The sequence below is a fragment of the Osmerus mordax genome, chromosome 9 (assembly GCF_038355195.1).
Source record: "Osmerus mordax isolate fOsmMor3 chromosome 9, fOsmMor3.pri, whole genome shotgun sequence".
Taxonomy (NCBI): domain Eukaryota; kingdom Metazoa; phylum Chordata; class Actinopteri; order Osmeriformes; family Osmeridae; genus Osmerus; species Osmerus mordax.
In genome coordinates this window covers 7,927,799-7,951,262 of record NC_090058.1, presented here as the reverse complement: position 1 = coordinate 7,951,262, position 23,464 = coordinate 7,927,799, and the positions used below count along the sequence as shown (strand labels likewise).

General features: G+C 48.1%; 1 protein-coding gene across 1 annotated transcript in view; it reads right to left on the bottom strand.

The window, feature by feature from the left end:
- LOC136949087 (AT-rich interactive domain-containing protein 1B-like) overlaps positions 1-23,464 on the bottom strand; it is a 67,970-nt gene that overhangs the window by 17,017 nt on the left and 27,489 nt on the right. Inside the window, exons 3-4 of the mRNA XM_067243292.1 lie at positions 18,983-19,123; positions 10,322-10,423 (exon numbers count right to left, since the gene is read on the bottom strand). Of these exons, the coding sequence (XP_067099393.1) occupies positions 10,322-10,423; positions 18,983-19,123 (243 nt within the window). The remainder of the gene's footprint in view (positions 1-10,321; positions 10,424-18,982; positions 19,124-23,464) is intronic.

Genomic DNA, 23,464 nt, shown 5'->3' with positions numbered 1-23,464 from the left:
AGACAGACAGTTAGACAGACGTAAAGACACATCAAACACACACCCACACACTTACACACACACACGCACACACCCACACACACACAATGAGAGAGGCCTGCCCAGCTGTTAGGGGTTTCATCAGTAGCCAGGCCTGGCAGATGGACATGATCTTTCTAAAGAGCTGTTGCCATGGCTGAAAGGGGCACAATCTGTAGTCCGGATCCCCTTACACACACACACACACACACAAACACACACACACACACACATACACACACACACACACACATACACACTCACTCACACACACACACACACACATACACACTCACTCACACACACACACACACACACACACACACACACACACACACACACACACACTGGACACAAACACACACACCCACACACAGGGACAGGGAGTGTGGCAGTGCCATTATGGAGGACAAAGCTACTGTAATTACCCTGGCATAAGGCTCTCTGAGCAGAGCTGCGATCAACATTCTAATATGGAGGAGCTAAAGAGAAGGAGGAGAGAGAGGGGGCATGAGAGGGTGAAAGAGAGAGAGAGAGAGAGGGGATGAGAGGGTGAAAGAGAGAGAGAGGGAGAGGGGCGGGAGAGTGAAAGAAAGTGAGAGAGAAAGATATAGACTTGGGTTTGATGGACTCATCCTCTTCTCACTGTCCCTCCCTCCCTTTCCCTCTCACTCTCTCTTTGTCTGCCTCTCTCCCTTCTAATGTAACCATCAAAACCAAAAGAAGACAGCGTCTGTGTGTTCCCATCCCAAAGTCACCCAGGAAAGGACACAGTGCCTTGCTCGTTCGCTGACGGCACGTCATTGGTTGTTATTCACAGTCCTAGCCCCCTTGATACAGTTAGCTAACAGAAGGACAGACGCGGAGAGGCCCAGACAAATAGAGAAAGGAGACAGCCAGAGAAACAAGGGGAAAAGAACATTCTGGTCTGGCCTTAAAAACAATGACAACGTATTGAATCCTTTCAGAAGTGTTTAAACGGCGTCAGATCTGCTGGGGTGCAGAGGGAGTGCCTAGACAGAGACAACAGGTGTCCACCGTGGCACCCCGGCCAAATGACGCCATCTCTCCCTGCCTCCTGGCCCCCTTCTGTCTCTCCTCTTTCCCCATTGCCCTCCATGAACGCTCCTCGCTCTCCTCCCCCTGTTCTCTCTTCTCTCTGTCCTCCCCTATGCATCCCCAGGGTCCTCTCTTTCATCCTCCTCCTATCATTCTCCTCCCACCCTCATCTCATGTCTTGTAGGTATCCCCCCTTCCTTCCTTCCTTCCTTCCTTCTTCCTTCCCTCGTTCCTTCCTTCCTTCCCTCGTTCCTTCCTTCCTTCCATCCATCTCAGGGATGGAGGAACAGGACTTTTTCTAGTTGCTTCATAGTTTCACTTCACAGCATGTTTCTTTCTATGCTGCACTGTGGCCAAGAGTGGATTAACACCATTCACTGTGGCTGAGCAGCTATGTTTGTAAACACAGCCAGGACACTCAGTCCCTCTACACACATGCACACACAACCACGCACCCACAGACACACACACGAACGTGCACGCACACTCACTCTAGGGATTGGGCTTTGTAATGGCAACAAAAAAAAAATTAAACACAGCTGAACAGGTTTTCACATTAGACGGCTGCTCAGTAGCACGGACACATACAAGCACATAAAGCAAGAGACACTGATCCTGTAAACACACACACACACACAGGCATACACACACAGGTGAACGTGTTAGCTGGCTGGCAGCCGGCCAGCATTGAGTGTTGTAGCTGCTAACAGGCCTCTGTCTATAAACCATGGCACAGCACCTGAACGTTTCTAATAACTGTTGCTCAGCAGGATACGAGATTACAGCAGCAATCACAGGCTCTGTGCAAACACACACACACACACACACACATCCAGGAACCCCCAAACTTATTGCCTATAAAGCTGCAATATAGCGCAAGCCGGCCAAACTGTTGTAATCTGGCCCAAATCAAATTGTAGCGGCAGGACAGGAATTACACTGAGACAGGCCCTCGCTGGAGACCTCCATCTGGACACATTGGGCTCAGACAGCACACACAACCATGGAGGGACAGCTGTGTTTGTGCCTGTGTGTGTGAGAGAGCCAGAGAGTGAGAGAGAGAGGGAGTGTTCCTTTGTGTGTTTGTTTGTTGTGTGTGTGTGTGTGTACACACACTCCCAAAAAACATCCAATCTCGGTGTCAATCAGTGGGCAAAGAAAGAAAGCAGGGTGAGAGGGGTGTAGCTGTGAGGCAGGGCTGTAATGACAGCACCCAGGTCTCCCTCACACACACCCCGCTATCAGGGGGAAATATTGGGGTGAGGGGCCAGAGGGAAATTGGGGTCAGATGGTTGTAACTGACAAGCTGGGAGAAAAGGGGACTGGAGTAGAGGGGTGAGGGGAGGGGAGGGGGAGAAGAGGGGAGGGGAGGGGAGGGGAAGAGGGGATCAGGGGAAGAGAGGGGAGAGGTAAATATGGCTATGGTAACAAAAAACATTAAAGTTCAGGACAGGCTGCAAGGGTGTCACTCACTCTATCACACACACAGTCTTCCTCAATACAAGAGTGGAGAGACAGCAGAACACCATTTCATGTACAAACACGAGCTGAAGCCAGATATCATTACCAATGGGAGTTCCATGCATCTCAATGTCTGTGTGTGTGTATGTGCGTAAGAGAGGTAGTTAAGGTGTGTGCCCATCCCAGAAGGCAGTGTGTGTGTGTGTGTGTCCGGTGGGAGGATAACTAAGAGCTTCTTAAAGGGTTTCCTGGGCGCTCTGGAGTGAGCTTGGGCTACAGGCGACCTGATGATTATTGGTGAATGCTGAGAAGGGACCGCTGCCTAGAGACAGTGCATGAGTGTGTGTGTGTGTGTGTCGGCACACCTTCTAGCTGAGCTAAAACATGACCGACCAACACAGTGTGTCTGTGCGGGCAAGGGTTCTCTGAAGGTAGACTCACTGTGTTGTAACTGTGTCTGTTGCTCTGCTCTCGTCTGCTGACTGACAGTGGAGAGCACCCGCACAGCCATTCAGAGCTGGGGGCGTGAGCCTCTGATGGGAGAAGGAGGGGGAGGAGTTCATACTGTCTCTGTGTGTGTGTGTGTATCTTAATTCTTGTATGCTTGTGTGAGCCTGAGCCCACACAGGTAGATGGGAACGATGCCTCTTCAGCAACCCCTGGAGGAATGATTCCTTGCCTTCCTATTCCTATTCCTCTATCTCTCTCTCCCCCCCCTCTCTCTCTCTCTCCTTTCTCCCTTCCTCTCCCATTCGTCCCTCTCTCACTCTCAGCTTTCTCGCCCTCCCCTCCCTATCCTCCCTATCCTCCCCCTCTCCCCCCCTCTCTCTCTCTCTCTCCCTGTCTCTCTTGCCCCAGACCAGGAGGAGAGATTTGCAGCAGCAATCCGTCGCTAATTCCCGCTCAGTGTTTCATGAAAAATGTATAACGTGGAGACTTTGGGGAAATGCAGATTGGCGCCGGGGCCTTCGCAAGCTCGCCTCTGCATTAATGGAACATTATTTTCACCCCCCAGCCCCCTCTACACCTCCATCACATCCTTCTTTTTTCCTCCCTCACTCTCTCGTTCCCTCTCTCTCTGTCTTTCTCTCTCTCTCATCATATCTTATGATGCCTTGCAGGCAAACCACTGCATGCAGAAATGTCTTCAGTAGAACCCTCTGTGGGGGTGTAGTGGAAGTTTAGCAATAAGCGCAAAACGTAAGCAAGTCAGCAACAATTGCACTGTCCCCCACCCCAACAAAACAAACAATAATCACTCAAAAACTTTTACATTCACCAAATGGGACTGCCATCCCAGCATCAAATTCTCAGCTAGCAGGCTTTAATGGAAAATGTCACCCAGGCAGCATGCGGGCGTCTGGGTGGGGGAGGTTGGAGGAAGACCTATGTTGGCGCCCGCTAATAACCAAACAAGTAACACTGGGCGCTTATGAGACACTAATAACATCAGCCTAATGTGATCAGGACTATTCACTGCTGAGCTCATGCATACGCTACCCGGGGAGACAGCCACGTTAGTTACACCCCCAAACACACACACACACACGCAAACACACACTCGCCGTCGTCCCCGTAGCCATAGCAACGCTAACAGTGCGCTCTAACTTCAAAGACAGATGTAATTTCAGACTTCCAACGGCCAGAGGGAGGGAGGGAGGGACAGAAGAAGACAGAACGAGAGGAAGAAGAGAAAAGAGACAGAATGAGAAAGCGAGAGAAAGCGAGTGTGAAAGAGAGGAGGGAGAGGCAGAGACGGAGAGGGAGGGAGAGAGGGAGAGATAGGGAGAGACAGGGAGAGAGAGGGAGAGAGAGAGGGAGAGAGGGAGGGAGGGAGGGAGGGAGAGAGAGGGAGAGAGGGAGAGAGAGAGAGGGAGAGAGGGAGAGAGAGGGAGAGAGTATTCCACTGGCGGCACTAGCAGGCAGGCGGACAGGCTAGGACTGATGATGAATTATAAAAATATCCAGGAAGGTTGTTAGGTGGACCGCACCACTCTGCTACCCTCTCCTGGGGAGAGAGCGAGAGAGATAGAGAGGAGAGAAAGAGAGAGTCGGGAGCTCTGGTTGGCGTGTTCTTTTATACTGCTGTCTGTATCTCTTTCTCACTGTCTCACACACACTCTGTTTCAGTTTACCCTGTTCTTTCTCTCCCCCTCTCCATGCTGCCCAGCTGTGTGACAGCTACAGGACAGGTTTATCACCAGGGCGGGGCTAGGCACAGGAGGGCTTCTACTCCCCACCAGAGAGGACATCACCTGCTCCTCCACCATCTCCAGTGGGGGAAGACATAGTGGGGAAGGAGATGGTGGAGGAGGAGAAGAGAGAGGTGGAGGGGATCTCTCTGGTCTGGATTATCAATCCCCCACTGCCGAGCCCCACCCTGATGGTACCATTCTGTTTCCTCTTCCACCCACTGTATGTATACACAATATAGCATTTTTACATAGAGATATATCTTATATTTATACTTACAGCATATTATATAAATGGAATATCAATGGAAGTAAGCCATACCGTGCCCAATACAAAATAATATGTGATGGACACATACACAATATTATTCATTTCAATTTTCAATTTTAATGGGTGAAATTGTCCTTAGGAATGAAACAATACTTCAAGCCAACTACCAAGAGTAACACACAGTCCTCACACAAAAAGTGAATTGCCCTGTCCTCCTCACTTGGAGCCAGGAGGGAGGGGAGAGGTGATTTTGTATTTCCTGATACTCTAGTAAAATACAGCCTGCTTCTATTGTGCCAGCTGGAGAGTGATTGCTGGTTCATAAGCGTCCGCCTCCCTCCCTTGTTTCCTCTCTCTGGCTCTTCTCCCACCCGTCTTATCCCCTCCCTCCCTCCCCCATCCCTCCGTTGCTCTCTCTCTCTCTCTCCCTCCTTTCGTCAGTCCCTTGCTCCCTCCCTTCCCCCGTCTTATCCCTCCCTCTGTCCCCCATCCCTCCCTTGCTCTCTCTCTCTCTCTCTCTCCCTCTTTTCGTCAGTCCCCTTGCTCCCTCCCTCCCTCTCTACCGCCCTCTCCTCCCCTCCCCTCCATCCATTATCCCTCCCATGGCACCTCAGTTTTACAAGACAGTGGTTTTACACAGAGCAGCTCTGATGCTGAAACCCTCTTCTGCTCTCCAGGTATGGGTTCTGTTCTGCTGCACCTAGAATGTGGGGCTACAGCTCGCAGACTGCCTAGTGGGCCTACTAAACCACTCGTTCTCTCTTGGACTTTCAATCTCTTTCTCTCCCTTCCTTATTAGTCGCCCTCTTTTTCCTTGGCTTTGAGCTGCTCTCCCGGTTCTGCAGGGCGTGGTGCGGAGAGGGAGAGGGAGGGAAAGACAAGATGAGAGAGGGAGAGGGAAGGAAAGACAAGATGAGAGAGGGAGAGGGAAGGAAAGACAAGATGAGAGAGGGAGAGGAAGGGAAAGACAAGATGAGAGAGGGAGAGGGAGAGGGAGAGGGAAGGAAAGACAAGATGAGAGAGGGAGAGAGGGAGAGGAAGGGAAAGACAAGATGAGAGAGGGAGAGAGGGAGAGGAAGGGAAAGACAAGATGAGAGAGGGAGAGAGGGAGAGGAAGGGAAAGACAAGATGAGAGAGGGAGAGAGGGAGAGGGAGGGAAAGACAAGATGAGATAGGGAGAGGGAGGAAAAGACAAGATGAGAGAGGGAGAGGAGTTACTCTTCCTCTAGTGTTTCAGTGTGAGATGTAGCCGGCCCACAGGTCCGTTCTGCTTTCTCCTGCTCTCCTTTTCTCCCTCTGTCCCTCTCCTCCTCCTCCTCCTCCCCCTCCCCCTCTTCGCTGATCCCAGCAGAGAGGCGCCAGGGCTGCTGCTCTGTGTTTGTATAACCAGGTTCATCCCTCTCTGCTTTCAAACTCCTTTCACTGCGTGTGTGCGCCAGTGAGCTTGTGTGCGTGTAGGTGCATGCATGTCTGTTAGCGACTGTGTGTGTGAGTTCACGTGCTTTTTGGTGACTGTGTGTGAGTCTGTGTGTGAGTCTGTGTGTGTGTGTGACTCTGTGTGTGTGTCCTTCCGTCTCTGTCTGCTGTGTCAGGGTTCAGTGGAGCGAAGGGGACAGGCCAAGCCTGGTGGGGTCCCAGGGTTCAGTCTCCTCCACAGCTGACAAGCTTCCCCCAGTCCATACCCCTGAGGTGACACTCTGCTGCAGCTTCTCCCCTCTCTTCTCTCCCCTCTCTTCTCTCCCCTCTCCCCTCTCTTCTCTCCCCTCTCCTCTCTCCTCTTTCCCCTCTCCCCTCTCCTCTCTCCCACCACCACAGCCCTCCCAGGACCCTCGACTGTCCATAGCACCGCTCACAGCCACCATAGTCTGCTACTAATCTGCTACCTCTAAACTGAGTTTCCAGAGCATGTCCACTCTAGTGGTAAAGGTGCTAGCTGCTAGTTCACTTCCTGCTGAAGCTGCAGGAGAGAGTTTCAGTTTCTTTAGTATAAATAGTTAATTAGCATGTACATATATCATATTTCATGATATATATTATATGAAATATTAAATATCTAGATTTGATTTGATTCAGAGCATGCTGTAACCTGACAGATGGATTCTAAGATATGGTATGGAGGAAAAATATCTTCCTTCTGTCTCTAAGGCTCCCGCCTCTTCCTCCTCCTCCCTCTCTCCTTCGTTCCTTTCCTCCTCTCCCAGCATGCAGTGGGGTTGAGTGGGCCACAGTGCAGGCCCCTAACCCTGCGGTGACATCACAGCTCCAGCGTGGGCTCTAAACTTAAAGCAGGGGGAGGGTGGATGGGGAGGTGGGGTGAGGAGGTGGTATGTGGGGGGGGGGGGGGTGAGGGAGCACAGAGTAGTCGGGGTGATGTGGGGGGGGGGGGTCAGTGGTATGCGGGGAGAGCACGTATGACATGCTCCAGAGAAGCTCCGGGTGGCACTCACTGGTGCCATACACACCCAACAGGACCGAGGGGAGAGAATCTGTGTGTGTGTGCGTGTGTGCGTGTGCGTGTGTGGAGAGACGGGGAGTATTGGCCTCCCCAGCTGTGCCCTGTCAATCATAACCCAACACTGAGAAAAACAGAGGAAGAGAAAGGGAGGGAGGCTGGGAGCGAGGGATATTTTTTTCGTCTGTATTGTTGAAAGCTAGCAGAGGAGGGGTATATGAGGACTGCAAGGCATGCCAGAGAGGAACGCACACACAGCCATTCTTTATGTGAAATGCTTGTGTATGCGTGTGTGTTCGTGTGTGTGTGTGTGCAGTCATATATCTATGGCTATTTCAATAAGGCAGAACAAACTCAGCCACCCTCTGTGGGTTAAACACTTCACATTCATTGGAAGTCTGAAACTAGGAGGTGCCCCAGTTCACCTCCTCTCTACTGTACTGTCCACACGCACCCTTCCTCCCCTAATAACACCCCCCCCCCACCCCCCCCCAGCCTCTGCTCTTGCCACATGTCCTCCCACACAGACTCCCAGACCTATAGAACAGAACCCAGCCGGCCAGGGGAGAGGAGGGGAGGGGACTGGAGAGGAAACAGGAGAGGATGGAAAAGGAGGAGATGGGAAGAGAGAAGAGGAGGGGAGGTAGAGGGGAGGAAGGGATAAGAGAGGAGAGGAGAGGAGAGGAAAGGACAGGAAAGGAGAGGAAAGGAGAGGAGAGGAGAGGAGAGGAGAGGAGGAGAAGATAAGATCCTGCCTTATTGGCGGGCTTTCAGGGGAGCGGTGGAGAGCTGGGGAACATGTAACAACTGGAAGAGGAGCAGTGTGTGAAACACAACCGTTTCACATTACTGGAAGAACAGGCTTTGCAGCCAAAAAGGGCTCTACAGTGCAGCCTTAGTGTTGCCTTCATGTAGGCTAATGCTAAGGTAGATGCCAGAACCACCCAGTGGAGTACAACACGCTAAGGCTAAATGTGCATGTGAACTAATAGAAATGCAAATTCTACTGTGGGATAAACATGCTAAAATTGCTGTAGGCTACTACTAACGTTATGCTGAATGTTACAGTCGGGCAATACAGAGTGATTGATGATAAGTTGAGAGTGATACTATATACTTTTATGGAGGCCATAACAGTAAAGTCTCTCTTGTTTATTGTCATAAACGTTCTCTTTATTTGAACAGTACCTGCCTTTGGCATCGTTCATGTGTGTGCTTCACAGATGGATCTTAAGATAAGACGATAAGATATGGTTTGTGACAGTCATGACGATCCTAAGTGATTAAACAACTGGACATGTATGTGGCTCTTGACCGCATAAACACACACATAAACACGCACCATGTACAGACAACACACACACACAAACGCACAACGCCCCCCCCCCCCCCCTTGTCCACACACACACACCCAAATATACATGCCACCACATTCCAAAAAACATCAAATGACAATTCCCCAATCCACAGTTCCCCCCCAACTGAAGTGACAACAGGGGTTTCAGATCTGAACTTCAAACATGACAGAAAAACATCTCTCCCACGACAGATTTACGCCCTACGGCAACACACTGGAGTCTCTCCTATTTGTCTCTCAATAAAAACACAAAAAATAGATTTGAATCTGGTTTATCTATTTCTATGATTGGATGTAATCCAGAAGCACATACAGTGCCCTCTAGGAGGTGTGCAACACAGGGATGAAAGCAAATAGATAGATATCCTCACTCACTCATCAATACTGCAGGGCCAGTCTTCAGACTCAATGCCAACAGACTGATACATCAATGCACTTTCTCATTTAGAAAAAAAAGCCCCTTTCATGATGTGATTTCAGATAGGAGAGAAAGAGAGAAAGAAAGAGATATAGAAAGAGAGAACGATAGCAGTTCTGAAAGAGCAGGAATGCGTTAGAGGAAACAGTAAAGAGAAAGGGAAAGAGAGAGCGATGTATTTCCACAGAGTGAATGAAAAGAGGGGAGCGATCAAAGAGAGAGAGAGAGAGAGAGAGAGAGAGAGAGCATGGTTGGGATGGAGCGAATGAGACAGAAAGGGGTAAGAGAAAGAGGCCTGAAAGGGAGAAATGAGAGGGTCACAAGAGAGCGAAATAGAAAAACGAGGGAAAGAGTAAACACAAAATTAGAGGACAGAACAGAGGAAGCTCATCGAGGAGGGGAGAGGTAGGGAATACTCATTTCTCTCCCTCTGTTCCTCTCCCTCCATCTTGAACAACCGAGGGAGACAGTAAGAGTGTCGCGACGAGAACCAAAACCTCATTCTAATTAAACCAAACGATTCTGGGAGCCTTAAAATTGCGAATATCTCCCCCCTACACCTCCACTGTTCTGCATGGCCTCTCCGAATCTCAATTACTCCTCCAGTCAACCTCCTTAATGATTCCTATCTCACCGAGTGTGTGTGTGTGTGCGTGTGTGTGTGTGTGCAGCAGAGAAGGCCTCGTCAGACGATGCTTAGTCTACCAAGGCCTAATCTAATATGCCCTTTTCTGCTCACGCCGGCAGCACAGTCAAAACAAAGCATTGTGCCGCTAATGTGGGCATTAGATATGAAATGGCCAGTGAAATCTAGGACTGCCCTCGTAGACGCACAGGAGAGACAAAGCCCCGGGAGGATGAAAGGCTGTCTGATTGGAGGGCTGAGCTCTAGTCCTGCCCTGAGTGACAAGGCTTTCCACAAATAGCAAGCTGACAGCTCAGCAGTAATACAGGAAGTAGAGGGAATGGGGGAGGAGCTTATGGATGGAGCATGGCCTTTCTTATCGTGGCTGCTTTTCATATATATACTCTGTGATTGTGCGTGTGTTTGTGTGTATATATGTGTGGATTGGTCAGGGTAGCTGTCACTCACCGGCAGGCTGGAGGGGCGATCCTGCTGGATCAGACCCATGTCCTCATGGTTGGCCTTCCCAGAGTTCTGGCTCCGGTTGTTGTAGCTCTCTTGAGGGGCCTCCTGGAGGGAGAGAGAGATAGGAGAGAGAAGAGAGAGAGGAGAGAGAGAGATAAAGAAAGAAAAAGAGAGTGAAAGTGACAGAGAGAGAGAGCGAGAGAGAGAGAGAGAGAGAGAGAGAGAGAGAGAGAGAGAGAGAGAGAGAGAGAGAGAGAGAGAGAGAGAGAGAGAGAAACAGTTTCACAGACATCTGCATGGTATCAGCCAAGTCAGCGTGGTTCTATCTTCCCCATCTAGTAGTATCTAATGTCTCTACTTAGACACACTTAGGTACACTATATGAGGTGCATATCTGATGCTCGTGGTGTGAGCAAGACATAGAATCTCTGGCTGGGGACCAGTCGTGTTTGGTAAGCAAACAGTGTTAGTGAGAATGAGTGTCCATCACGATGAATCCCAGACAGATGGTGGGGGAGGTATTGAGGTAGGGTAAGGAGGGTAGACTAGGGCAGGGTTAGGACAGACATGACCAGACGGTAATGTAATTGACTGCTGTTGGGCTGTCTGCTCAGCCAAACAAGTTTGCACGTATACATTCCAGTCCTACTACCCCATCGACAGTGTTTCTTTCAGACAACAGTCCACAGACAAATCCCTTCCCATTCCATTGTTCCTTACAAGCCCTTGTTCCTCCCCTATGATCACACACCACCTTATCACACTGTCAGAATGCTGTCTCACTTCCTCAGCCTGGTTCATGTGATGGGTGAGCTCCCTGGCTGTGGGGGCAGGCGCTGGCAGACCCTAGAGAAGGCTTTACTGAGACTCAGTGACTTTTACTTTTTAAACACGACTTAAGTGGCTTTCAATAAACATTTGAGAATTAAACAAGGGGATGTAATTCATTATCCAGCTCAGCCTAGCCACGATTCCAGGAGAGGATTTGAACCTGGACCAAAACAAATTCCATTTTCTATTCTGGGGTTCTCTATTCTGGGTTTTATTTCCAAAGGCCAGGGGTTCGGCCTTGTGGAATTCTCTCTGAGGAAAAGCCCTTGTGTTTATCTACCATAGTAGTACACTCTGGTTTGGCGGCGCGCCAAGCGACAGGCTTTTATTACATCCTGGGAAGTCCTTCATTTGGTACAGCAGGCCTTACACAAATACACAGCCCCACTAAAGGTAAACACACACACACACACACCGGAGAACAGGAGGAGGAGGTGGAAGAGGAGAAAGGCAGAGGGGAAATTCCGGCACGTGAGAATAGACTAATGTAGGCAAAAGATGGAATGGAGCAGCATGTGTGTACGTGTGTCTGTGTGTGTGTGTGTGTGTGTCTGCATGTGTCTGTGTGTGTGAGCAAAGTCATCCTAACTGGGTCAAAGTAAGGTTACAGTCTCGTTCTACTGTTTACATCCCATCTCTTGCATCATCCAACTGTCACATTCCATATGGAACAGAGAGAGCGTGTTTGACTGAGCATGTTTGAGTGCATTGGAGAGAGATACAGAGAACCCTTGACTGAGAGAGATTGAGACAGAGAGAGAACAGCAGAGAGAGACAAACATATAGAGACAGAAAGAGGCAACCAAAGGACAAATCTGAGTGTTTTTGTCCTCAAAGCCCTATTCCAAAGCTAATTTAGTTGCTATAATGCGGAGCTAAAAGATGATCCACACTATACCTTAAGCCTGGGGCCATAACTAATCCTGTCTTTAAACACACACAGACACTGTAACGTAATAGGAAAAAAAAGTATTGAACGAGACCTTTCTGAAGTACATGAGGCAAAGCAGGAATCCGACTGACTGAAATCATATTAGACAGGCGTGGGGGAAGGAGCCGTAATATTAGATAATATTGAATAGCGGGAGTGATGAATGGTAAATATGCAGTTTCACTAAGCGAAAGGAGATGGAAAGAGTGTATTATTCATTAATCAGTTTAACATGTGATGGAAGGAGAGGATAGAAATAAGGGTCACCCATTCCTCCCTCAACTTATTGCTTCTATCCTCACTCTCCTCCTCCATTCTGCTCTCTCCCCCCTCTGTTTATATATAGTATACATATAAATATATATATTGTATATAGTATTTACACATACATATATTCATCCCCTTTCCTCTCCTCCCTCGTGCCAGGATTGTCATGACTACCAAATGAATGAGTCATTCCCACACCTTGGAAGGAGCACATCTATGCCATATATGCCACTAATTCTATTAATATTCATTAAAAATTAAGCTTAATTGCGCGTTGTCAGAAAGGCCCCGCAGGCTCTGGAGCGTCCCAGCAGGCCCCTGGAGGACGGCCGGAACTGATTACCCCTGGGCTGGACCCCCATGTCTGCCACTCAGGTGAGGTGGTGGTGAGTGAGGTGGTGGTGGTGAGGTGGGAGTGGGTTTGAAGGGAGGGGGGGGGGAGCTTGCAGGTAAAAACAAAGAGGGAGGTACAGAAGGAGAGTGGGGGTGAGATGGAGAAAGACAGGGGGGCAAGAGAGAGATTGTTGTTTTAAGTATGCAGGGATATTTGCTGCACTGTGCCTGGTAAAATAACACGACTGTTTCTTGGATCTAACCACTGAAATACTGTGTACTTTCTGCTGTACTTTTTGTGTGCACTATTTATTCTGTATGTTGCTTTGGATAAAGGTTTAATTGGGTGTTCTAAGTGCAAAAGTTGTTATTTATGTTTTTTTTGTGTTTATTTATGAACTGATTGTGTTTTTACTGTGATTTTATTTCAGTCTTTCATTGGTGAGTGTTTCATGTTGTTTGTGAGCCCCTAACCTAAAACAATGTTTCTATTATTATGTGATTGAATTGTATTAGGTGAATTGAATTGGAATGAATAAAATCAGTAAATTGTCATCATTTGTTATGTTGTTATTTAAAACCACATGATTTTTTATCACAAGAGCCTTTGTGACACCAGAGCATGGACAGAGTCAGACTACAGAGATAGACACAGCAGACCATCCATCCAGTATCCATGTCTCTCCTGTCCCCTACATCATTAGCAGGCACAACCATGGCATTTCTAATGGACCCACCGTAATTGAACCAATCAACAACCTCGCAGGGAGGGACATGCAGGAGTGGTGCTGGGATGTTTATTAAAGGGGGGGTGAGGGAAATCACATGCCTTCCACATTAACTAAATTGGCATCTTAAATCACACGTACTGGTATGATAAAGGACATGTTTGATGAAATGCTTTAGGGACTTGTTTGGCTAACTGTTAACACTGACACTGAAAATATTTAAAGTAAATCAAATCAAATGTTTGTATGATATTACTTCTCAGAAAGTGTTAATGTGCAATTTATGTACATTGTAGCCAACCTTACTGCATGCTGTGTGGTTGATTTGAGTCAATAATCATGAGATGTCTTTGTGTGTGTGTGTGTGTGCTTGTGTGTGTTCCAGTCTACCACATAGACTGGTGCCAGTCCGGGATCTCCCCACTTCAGTGCTATCTTAATTGATCCATTTGTACAGGTCTGTTCTACTACAATGTCCTTCAGATTGGATTCTCACCAAAGCAATCCACTGACCTTTATCACAAAGCAGGTACAGGAGTGGACTAGCACCCCCCCAGAGATGACATACACACACACACACACACACACACACACAGACACGCACGCACACACACAAAAACAGCCTTACCTCACACAGACGCACACGCACACACTCTCTCTGTCACACACACACACACTCTCTCTCTCTCACACACAGTCTCTCTCTCTCACACACACACACACACACACACACACACTTACACACCACCATCATCCAGTCTACATGATCTCCTATCAGTATTTCAGGTCTCCTTCCCCAGGGAGCATCTCTGATGTAGCTACATTAACTGCAGATGTCATTGGCAGGGCTTTCATTCACACACATTTCTTCCTCTGCAGAGGAATATCAAATGAGACGCCACTCTGTTATCCTGACTTCACACACACACACACACACACACACACACACACACACACACACACACACACACACACACACTCACACACCCAAACACTCACACACACACACACACACACACATATATAAGGAGTCAGATGGCTGAGCGGTTAGGAATCGAGCTAGTAATCAGAAGGTTGCCAGATCGATTCCCGGCCATGCAAAAAAAATGACGTTGTGTCCTTGGGCACAACGTCCCTGTACTTACTGTAAGTCGCTCTGGATAAGAGCGTCTGCTAAATGACTAAATGTAAATGTAAATGTAAATATGCACACCCCTTTCAGTCCCCTGTAACGTACATTACTGCCTGTGATGTGACCATAGCTGTTCTTGGGCTTATGGAATACATATTTAAATTAAACCTCGCTCTCCCACACACACTCCCCTTCTGTTCAAGGTTGGGGAGAACAATAGTAAGCTGATGGCAGACTCATCTTTGAATGTCTAAAATTCAAAGTGTGGCAATGTATCTCTTTAAAAGAGCATTTCCAGAAACAAACGTGGTGGCATTTCTAACAAATGCTGGCTAAATGAGGCCCCCAGGGTGCTGTGTGCTAACTGCTCGCCCTTCCGGAACCATTATGACTGTCCTAGCCGCTCCAAAACACCTCTCCACGGCCTATTTGCATTTGAATTGCAGCACAGTGCAAAAACAAAACATGAATCAAAAAAAAGTTGTGGTATCCAGTCAAGCAATTAGCAAGTGCCAGTCAACGCAGAGGTAAATTTTTGTTAATAAAAATTCACAAACACACAAAAGAACACCAAATTATGAAAAACACACATTCCTACTCACACTCACTCTCCTGGAGAGAATAAAATCCAACTAACCATTTTTCTGGCCTTTTAATTTTTTCTCTCCAAAAACTCATCAGGCTTAAGTGCTCGTTGGTGGCAGCCAATGGGAGTGCGCCGGCGGTTGCCGTGGAGCTGGCGCCTGGCGATATGCGGGGACATTTAGAGGACTCCGATAAACTATGCCATTTAAAAGGTTATGACAATTAAAGCAGCTCGCCGCAAATTAGGCCAGCCAGACCTTTACCACGGATGGCTCCTCTCTTATCACCCTGCACCGGCTCTCTCTGCCACATGCCCTCCCTCTCTACATCCCTCCCTCTCTCCATCTCACCCTCTCTACATCTCTCCCTCTCTACATCTCTCCCTCTCTACATCCCTCCATCACTTCCCCCAAACCGAACCGTGGCAGAGCCTTTTTTATGCGGTTAATTAACAGACTTCTTAGCTAATATTCAAATGCTGACCAATTAATGACATTGAACTTTGAATGGCCCTACCCCTACCCCCCACCACCCCAACCCCAGCACCCCCCCCACACACACACACACCTCCATCATACCAACCTCTTCCCCTTCTCCTGCACCCCACCATACACACACAATTACACACTCCAACCCCCCCCGCATCCTCCAGATCTGTTGCCGTGGCAGCCTCCAGTGTGTGGGGGTGCTATCGGCGGGTCCTTGATTAAGGCGGGCCGCTGAAGGACGGTAACCGTGGCGATAAAGCCGGGGGTGTGACGGCTGAATGGGACAGTGTTTTAATTAACCTTGAGTCATTTAAGGGGGGGGACTGCAGATTCAGCCTGCTGCAGTAGCGACAAGAAGCAGGAAGCAGTCATGTACTGCAGGAAATCACAACATCCCACTGTGGTGGCCATCTCTTTTGTTAGACCAACAACTAGTTACTCCCATTATCAAATCACAAGACATCAGGTGTTACAGTAGATTATGGGTCAGTCACCACCACATTTCTGCTCCACTGAGCTACTTCAAATTCCACATATCAGGATATTAGATGGCTATCCCAACATATCGATTTACTGACAGACTGGGATTTTTCATTGAAATCACAAGCACAGTGATTGTGAAACTTCCATCATCTCCACAAGTAATTCTCTCTGACGCAGCAGTGATTTTACACAGTGCTACAGCACATCCTCTCAGCTCACGCTAGCATCTCTGTGGATATGGGTAATGGAGGTTGTCTCATCCAATCAGCTGAGAGCAGCTGGACCCCTACAGGGGTGCCCTACAGGGGCCAGCTGAGGAGAAGCAGGAAACAGTTAGAGCTGAAGGAGGAACATAGACAGTGGGGAAGGGCCATGAAGAATTGAAGACTTCCTGGTTTGCGGAAGAACGAGTGTAGAATGACTGTAAAATGGATGCACTATCATGTCTGAACAGTCAGCTAGTTATAAAATGTCTACACGTACTGGAAAGTTCATGTCATGGCAATGTAGAGCTCCATGTTTGTTTAGGTGATAACCTTACTTGTTTCATTTTCTATGTCACTCCTCAGATACAACAGATTTCTGCCTGAGGCGTATTTCCAGGCTTTGCTGGTAACAGAGTCATATCTCCAAAGCAACGTGGTCGCACTGTGAACTCCCAGTCCAACAAGACAAGGCCCTCAGATACTGCTTTCTCCAGCCATTTTCACAACCAGCTACCACCACTGATAAGAGCACTGGATACACAGGAAACGTGTCTACACCTATATTCTGGGCTGTCAGGGCCATGCACACAAACACACACACGTACACACACACATACTGTACATATAGAAATACTGAGTGAAATACAGAAGCAGGTGTCTAGTGCCCAAGGAGAGAGAAAGAGAGAGAGGGAGACAGAGCAGTAGGTATTGTGATCCCTCTAAAGACTCTCCCAGTTTCCCCTGCACCACCACAACAATGTGAGTCTAGGCACCAAGCATGAGAGTGATTGTTCTCTCTCCCATAGAAACATTACAGTTCATTCACAGTAAAACATCCCATGTCGAGACTTTTCACTGAAATGTCACATTCAGAAAGGTTGCGCATTTTCCACTGAATGCAGTGTCACAGCACCTCAAATTACTCAATCAACTTAAGGATGTCCTTTCACCTGGACTAATGGAAGTGAAGAGCGATGACTATACTACAGAAACCTCTAGAAAGCCCAACTCTCACTGTGTAACGAGGGGCCACAGAAAGGGTCACAACGACAACAACATTGTTAAACGCTTGTGTTTTATGTTTTGTGTACGTGTGTGTGAGTGTGTGTGTATCTGCGTGCGTTTGTGAGTGAGGGAGTGTGTGTGCGTGCGTGTGTTTGTGAGTATGTGTTCATCTACTGAGCACACAGCAGCAATTTCGAGATGTAAAAAGGTCAAACGGTGACCTTTTTCTCTGATTCTCAGTTGAAATGAGACATGATTAACACAGACGGGTTGAATCACAACTACACACAAACACACACACGCACACATACACACACACACACACACACACACAGAACTGCAAGCGCAATGCACATACTCACACCCACATACTGCTAGGCAACCATTCTCTCACAACTCTATGAATCTTTCCTAATACAAATGTGTGCTATACGGAAATGCATGTAAGAGTAATACATTGGCCAGGGCCTTCGGTCTGGCCAAGCTGGATCATGATCCCTGAAAACTAAGAGGTCTGACCTGGGACAGCTAGCAGTCAGACCAGGGTCAGGGCTAGGGCTAGGGCTAGGGCTAGGGCTAGGGCTAGGGCTAGGGCTAGGGCTAGGGCTAGGGCTAGGGCTAGGGCTAGGGCTAGGGCTAGGGCCAGAGCCAGGGTCAGATAGACTCAAGATAGACATGAGTGCAAAAGGTCATTAAAAGAGAGGAAGCAGGAGGGTAGGAAAAAAGCGAGAGAGGGAAAGACAGAATAGGAGAGGGAATAAGAGAGGAGCATGTAGACATAACAGAGAGAAGCGAGGTTAGAAAATCCTGAGTAATGGAGAAGCGATGGAGTGGGTGACATGAGACAGACCTCACAGCCATCATTGAGAAAACCTCAGCTGGGTTGTGTAATCCAAAGCAGTTTAGCCTCAGCCAGAGTTACTCATCCTCTCTCAGGCCTGTCTGACAGAGAACATTCCTTAGTCTGCCAGTGGAATTTGTGAACTCCCATTCCCACAAACCCACTCTCTTTTAGGACCAGGCAATCACGCACACTTAGAGTCTCTATTTCCATAGATTAGAGGACCCATTGACCCCCGTCCACCAACCCCCTTTATTTTATTAAACTCAACCCATGTCTCTTGTCTCTTTCTCTTCATTCCTCTCTCCCATCCTGTGGTTCTGTCCTTCCTGCTCCAGTCCCCAGAGTGTTTGTCCTGGCCGGGCCGGGCTGTACTAGGTCGGCCCTCAGGGCTTCACAGAGCATGAGGCTGAACACACGGACAGACCCTCCCAGAACACACACTTCATCTCAAACACACAATTTGCCACCTGGATCACTCACACATGCATCTTCCACAAAAAGGAAACGCATAGGAAAGAAAATACCACGTAAATGATCCCTGGATTGCGTGGGTAGATGTGCAAATGTTTTGTATTTGCATATTGTGTATTTCCTGTGTGTATGTATGTGTAAGTGTGTGTTTGTTTGTGTGTGTGTGTGCGTGTGTGAAATCACAGAAGGAAAAATAGTCAAAAATAGCCTTCATGAATAATGTGGGTAATTATCAGAAACCGTTGAACAGCCAACACATACACACGTCAGGATCATGCTTCAGAGCAATAAGGCATGTTTGTGGTGTGTGTGCGAGAAAGGGGAGGAAGGGAGGCTGTGTGTGTGTGTGTTTTTGCTCACCTGTTGTGGTGGTCCTCGAGACTGCAGGTAGGGGGGCTGCGAGGGGGCTACAGGTGTCTGCTGGGGAGGGGTGAAGTATGGGGGCGTTCCTTGCTGCTGGCCATACCCACCCATACCCTGTTGACCGTAGGGCGGGACCTGCTGAAAGAGCCAATCACAAAAAGGTTAACAGCAGGCTCCTCTCTTTCCTGTAAGAAAAGCCTCTCAGAGAACAGGTCGAAGATCAGGCTAACAGGCCGGCCAACAACATATTTTATTCATCTAGGATTATTAGATAACAAAGAACAAGACTTTGGCAACATTCCATCTGAAAGCAACTGGGGGAAGTTGTCAGAAAAGCTGCACGTTCAGTCTCCAGACAAACTACCCTTCTCTTCCTCTCTCTCTCTCTCTCTCTCTCTCTCTCTCTCTCTCTCTCTCTCTCTCTCTCTCTCTTTCTCTCTCTCTCTCTCTCTCTCTCTCTCTCTCTCACACACACACACACACACACAGCTGGGAAAGGGACACAGAGCCAAGTCCAGGCCATCACTGTAATAGGGGACATGTGGATAGGATAGACCACTCCAGAAAAGAGCAGTTTCAAATCAAGCTCATATGCCGGGCATCCCTACTAGCTCAGAGTCTATTACACACTGGTTCACATCATTAGGCATTACTGGACTTGACGTAGCATATTCCTCACTCACACACAAACAATGACTCACACATTTTCGCACACACAAAACATGGCTTACTGTGCCCCAGAAATCTAAACATTCACCAATTTTCTTGTCATGTTTTCTGTTAATCGTTTACAGCTCTGGCCAAGACCTTGGCCGCGGTCTCGTTAAACATGGCATAAGCTGCAATTTGAGCGCGTGCAGAAGCCAATGCTTGGTTAAGTCCTACAGACGGGGGTGTAGCTGGACTGTTTAAAGACTTCCAACACACACTCCAAGAAACACACACACGCTACACATCGTTTTAAACCTTCCTGACATATCCAGGCACCAAACAATAAAATGTCATTTTAATTTGAAGGATTTATTTAGGGTATGATGATATTACCTTCAGTTCACACAAAACACAGTCTCTCTGTTATGACTGGGACGGGTCCAAGTGCAGTGCATTCAGAGTTTAGTCTTTACTACAACTGTTAGGCAGTGAGGGCCCAGCCTGACATGTCTCCATAAAATCAGTCCGTAAACTGGCCATGTAAAATGTCTGAAATCTTAGGAGTCCAGGAGGGAGGAACTAGAACTAGAGCACTTTGAAGTGGAACTAGTAGACATGGCAAGGTTTTGAAGTGCACCTAAGAGGTGAGATGTTTGTATATATCCATTGCGCGTATATATTTGGTGGGTGTAATGTATGTATGTAAGTCTATTGTGTGCTATGTGCTACGAGTGCATGAGTGTATATGTGTGTACGTGTATTCTGTGTGTGTAATCTTTGTGTGTGTGTTTTTGGGTGCGTGTGCACGTGTGTGTGCATGTGTGAATGTGTGTTGCTGTGGCTGGCAGTAATGAAGCCAGTGGTGATGTTGGCATGAGCAGGGCAAGGCTATTAACCCCTCTGCCAAGCAGGCTGATCTCAATGTGTCTGCAGACCCTAATGAGACACTCCTTGTTCTGTCTGCATTCAGTCTTACGGCTCACACACATACACACACACACACACAAATGCCTAACATCTTAAAGACCATTCACTCTTCATCTCACGACGTACACCAGACTCCCACACTAATACCACGTTGATGCTACTTCACTCCCTCGCCTTTGGGCGCTAGGAAATGGGACAGGTTTCTGATTTGAGGATTAGCCGCCATGTTGATCCAGCCATGACAGACGTGGGCTGTTTCCTCTATGCTGAAGCCAGGCACTGCGCAGACAGAGGGAGAGGAATTAAAGCTTAACAAGCAACAGCCTGTCAGAGTGTGTTTAGGTAAGTCGCCATCCAGACACTGGGCAGCCTGCTTTATAGGAATGACAACATGCCTGGATGGGTGTACCAGCTGAAATATGGTTACGCTGAAAATCTGTTCATTGACTCTCTCACAACACACACACACACACACACACACACACACACACACACATGAAACAAGTTGGCAACACAGTCAAATGGTACGAAACGCTGCAGAAAAGATGACTGTCTGTAGCAAAGCCCTAAAATGTTGTGAAGCAAATAATAATAGGCTGTATAATGTAAGTCTGCTGTCATAAAGCCAGGGGCTTACGCTTCAAGCACAGAAGCACAGACCAATAAAACAGGGACAATGCACAGAGGAATCCAAGCAATCCGTCAAAAATCTATCAAAACAAAAGTCCTGTGAAAACAAAGCCTGGCAATATCCCCCCGTTGTCAATGGAAACAGACATGCCGCCACGGTAACCCTCGGTGAGGGCGACAGTGTGTGTGTGTGTGTTTGAGATGGAGAGACAGCAAAAGAGAGACAGTCAAAGAGAGGGAGAGAGAGAGAGAGAGAGAGAGAGAGAGAGAGAGAGAGAGAGAGAGAGAGAGAGAGAGAGAGAAACAGCTTGTAATTCAATTGGGCCAATGAGCATGGACGGCATTTTCATAATTCTATCGCCGTGGTGATACGGCTGGCTGGCGACAGGGCCCTTGCCAGGGCACAGGAAGCTCATTTGAGTGACATATGGATCCAGCCAACCAGAGCGGTGTTGGAGCGGTAAGCAGCCTGAACAGACATGACAGGCATACAGAGGGGCACATTAGCATTAGCACACTAGCGCTGTTAACGCCCCCGCAACGGATCACAGCCTGGCAGTCATAGCAGCGACGAAGGGAGACGGAGGGAGAGAGAGCATGGATGGAGTGAGGAACTGAGGAAGAGATGGAGGACATTTGGGTGACATGAGAAAAAGGAGAGGGTGGGATGCTGGGGTTAGATGGGGTAGAAAACGGGTAGAGGGGGAAAGGAGTGGAAAGCCTTCAGAGAGCTGAGGGAGAGTGGAGTTGAGGACGACTGAGACACCCGAGAGGGGCAGTAGAGAGAAAGACTTCTAGATCCGTTCACGGCCCCAAAAAAGCGATAAGATACAAAAGCTACAGCCGAACAACACTGACTACATTACCCATGATTCAAAGAAAGACCCAATCACTAAAGGTTATCTCTGCACCTCATGCCACATGAATATCCACTGACTGTCTCTACAGTACCTCTTTAGCATACAAGCCATCGGTATTGAGTAAGGCTCGTAGCGTCTAACAAAGGTTATCGGTACACTTAAGACGAAACAAATCAGCCGACTACGCCACTCCTAGCGATGCTATCTAGCCTCCCTCTATGGGTAAGCATTGTAGCTAGGCCAATAGTGATGCTAGGATACCGCAGCTATTGCTTTTTTTAATTTCCCCACGTACGCATTCACGCCGCGGTGAGGTGAGCCCCTAAATGCGATGCGAGTCGCCGAGGCGATCAACAATCCAGGCTCATGATTAAACATAAGGGAGGGGGAGATTACATCGCTGTCTCTCCCAAGGTGACTAACCTCGGCTCTGTCTGCATCCTCTGATCCTTTACTCTCGCTCTCTCTCTCTCTCTCTCTCTCTCTCTCTCTCTCTCTCTCTCTCTCTCCATCCCTCTCTCTACTCTCCATACACCAGCCATTTGACACCTCAAGAATGAACTGCCCTTGGAAAGTCGCGTATACAGAGAAAAAGAGAGAGAAAGAGAGGAGAGAATGAGAGCGATAGAGAAAGAGAAAGGGAGAGCGTAGGCTGCAAGTAGGGGAAAGAGAGAGTTGGTGAGAGGGAGTGAGATGAGACTAACCGGAATTCCATAGACCTAGAAGCTCTTTCTCAACAGTAACATAACAAACACACGCCTTAAATGTTGCCATGTCAGGGCACATGTCATGAGTGCAATGCTTTACAGTAGAAGTGACATATGGTTTCATAATAAAAGGCCCTCCATTACAATACAACCAGACATCCATCCACTATGTTCAATGAATAATACGAATCCATGACATTCTGCTGCAATACACTGGTGCTTATTGACCTTTTGACATTATAAAAGTTCTATTCAGAGGGCCTGTGAATGAATCCTAGTTGGAGTGGCAGAGTAGATGACATTTCATTGATTGATTGAACTGTATGTTTTCGTATTCATATCTGTTGTCATTGGATCTGAGGGCTGGTATGTGTGTGTGTATATGTTTGTGTATCTGTGTCTGCCACCGCTTTCACTTGCCTGCCCTTTCTATTACCAGGCTCTTCAATCGATGGAACGAGAAAGCCAGCCTGGTCTATTGTGGAGCCTTTTATTGCTAACTGGCACTGCGGTGGCTGTGGTTGTAGCAGGGAGCTGTAATGGAGACGTCTGAGAAGAAAGCGAGGTTAATGTGCTCTGTAATGTGTGTGTGAACAACACCGCTTTGCTAGGTTCTGGGCCCGTGCCACTGATTCAAATGTTTTCCCCTACTAAACTCCTGACCCCGATCCGAGGCCAAGAACGAGAGAGGCGAGGGGGAAAAA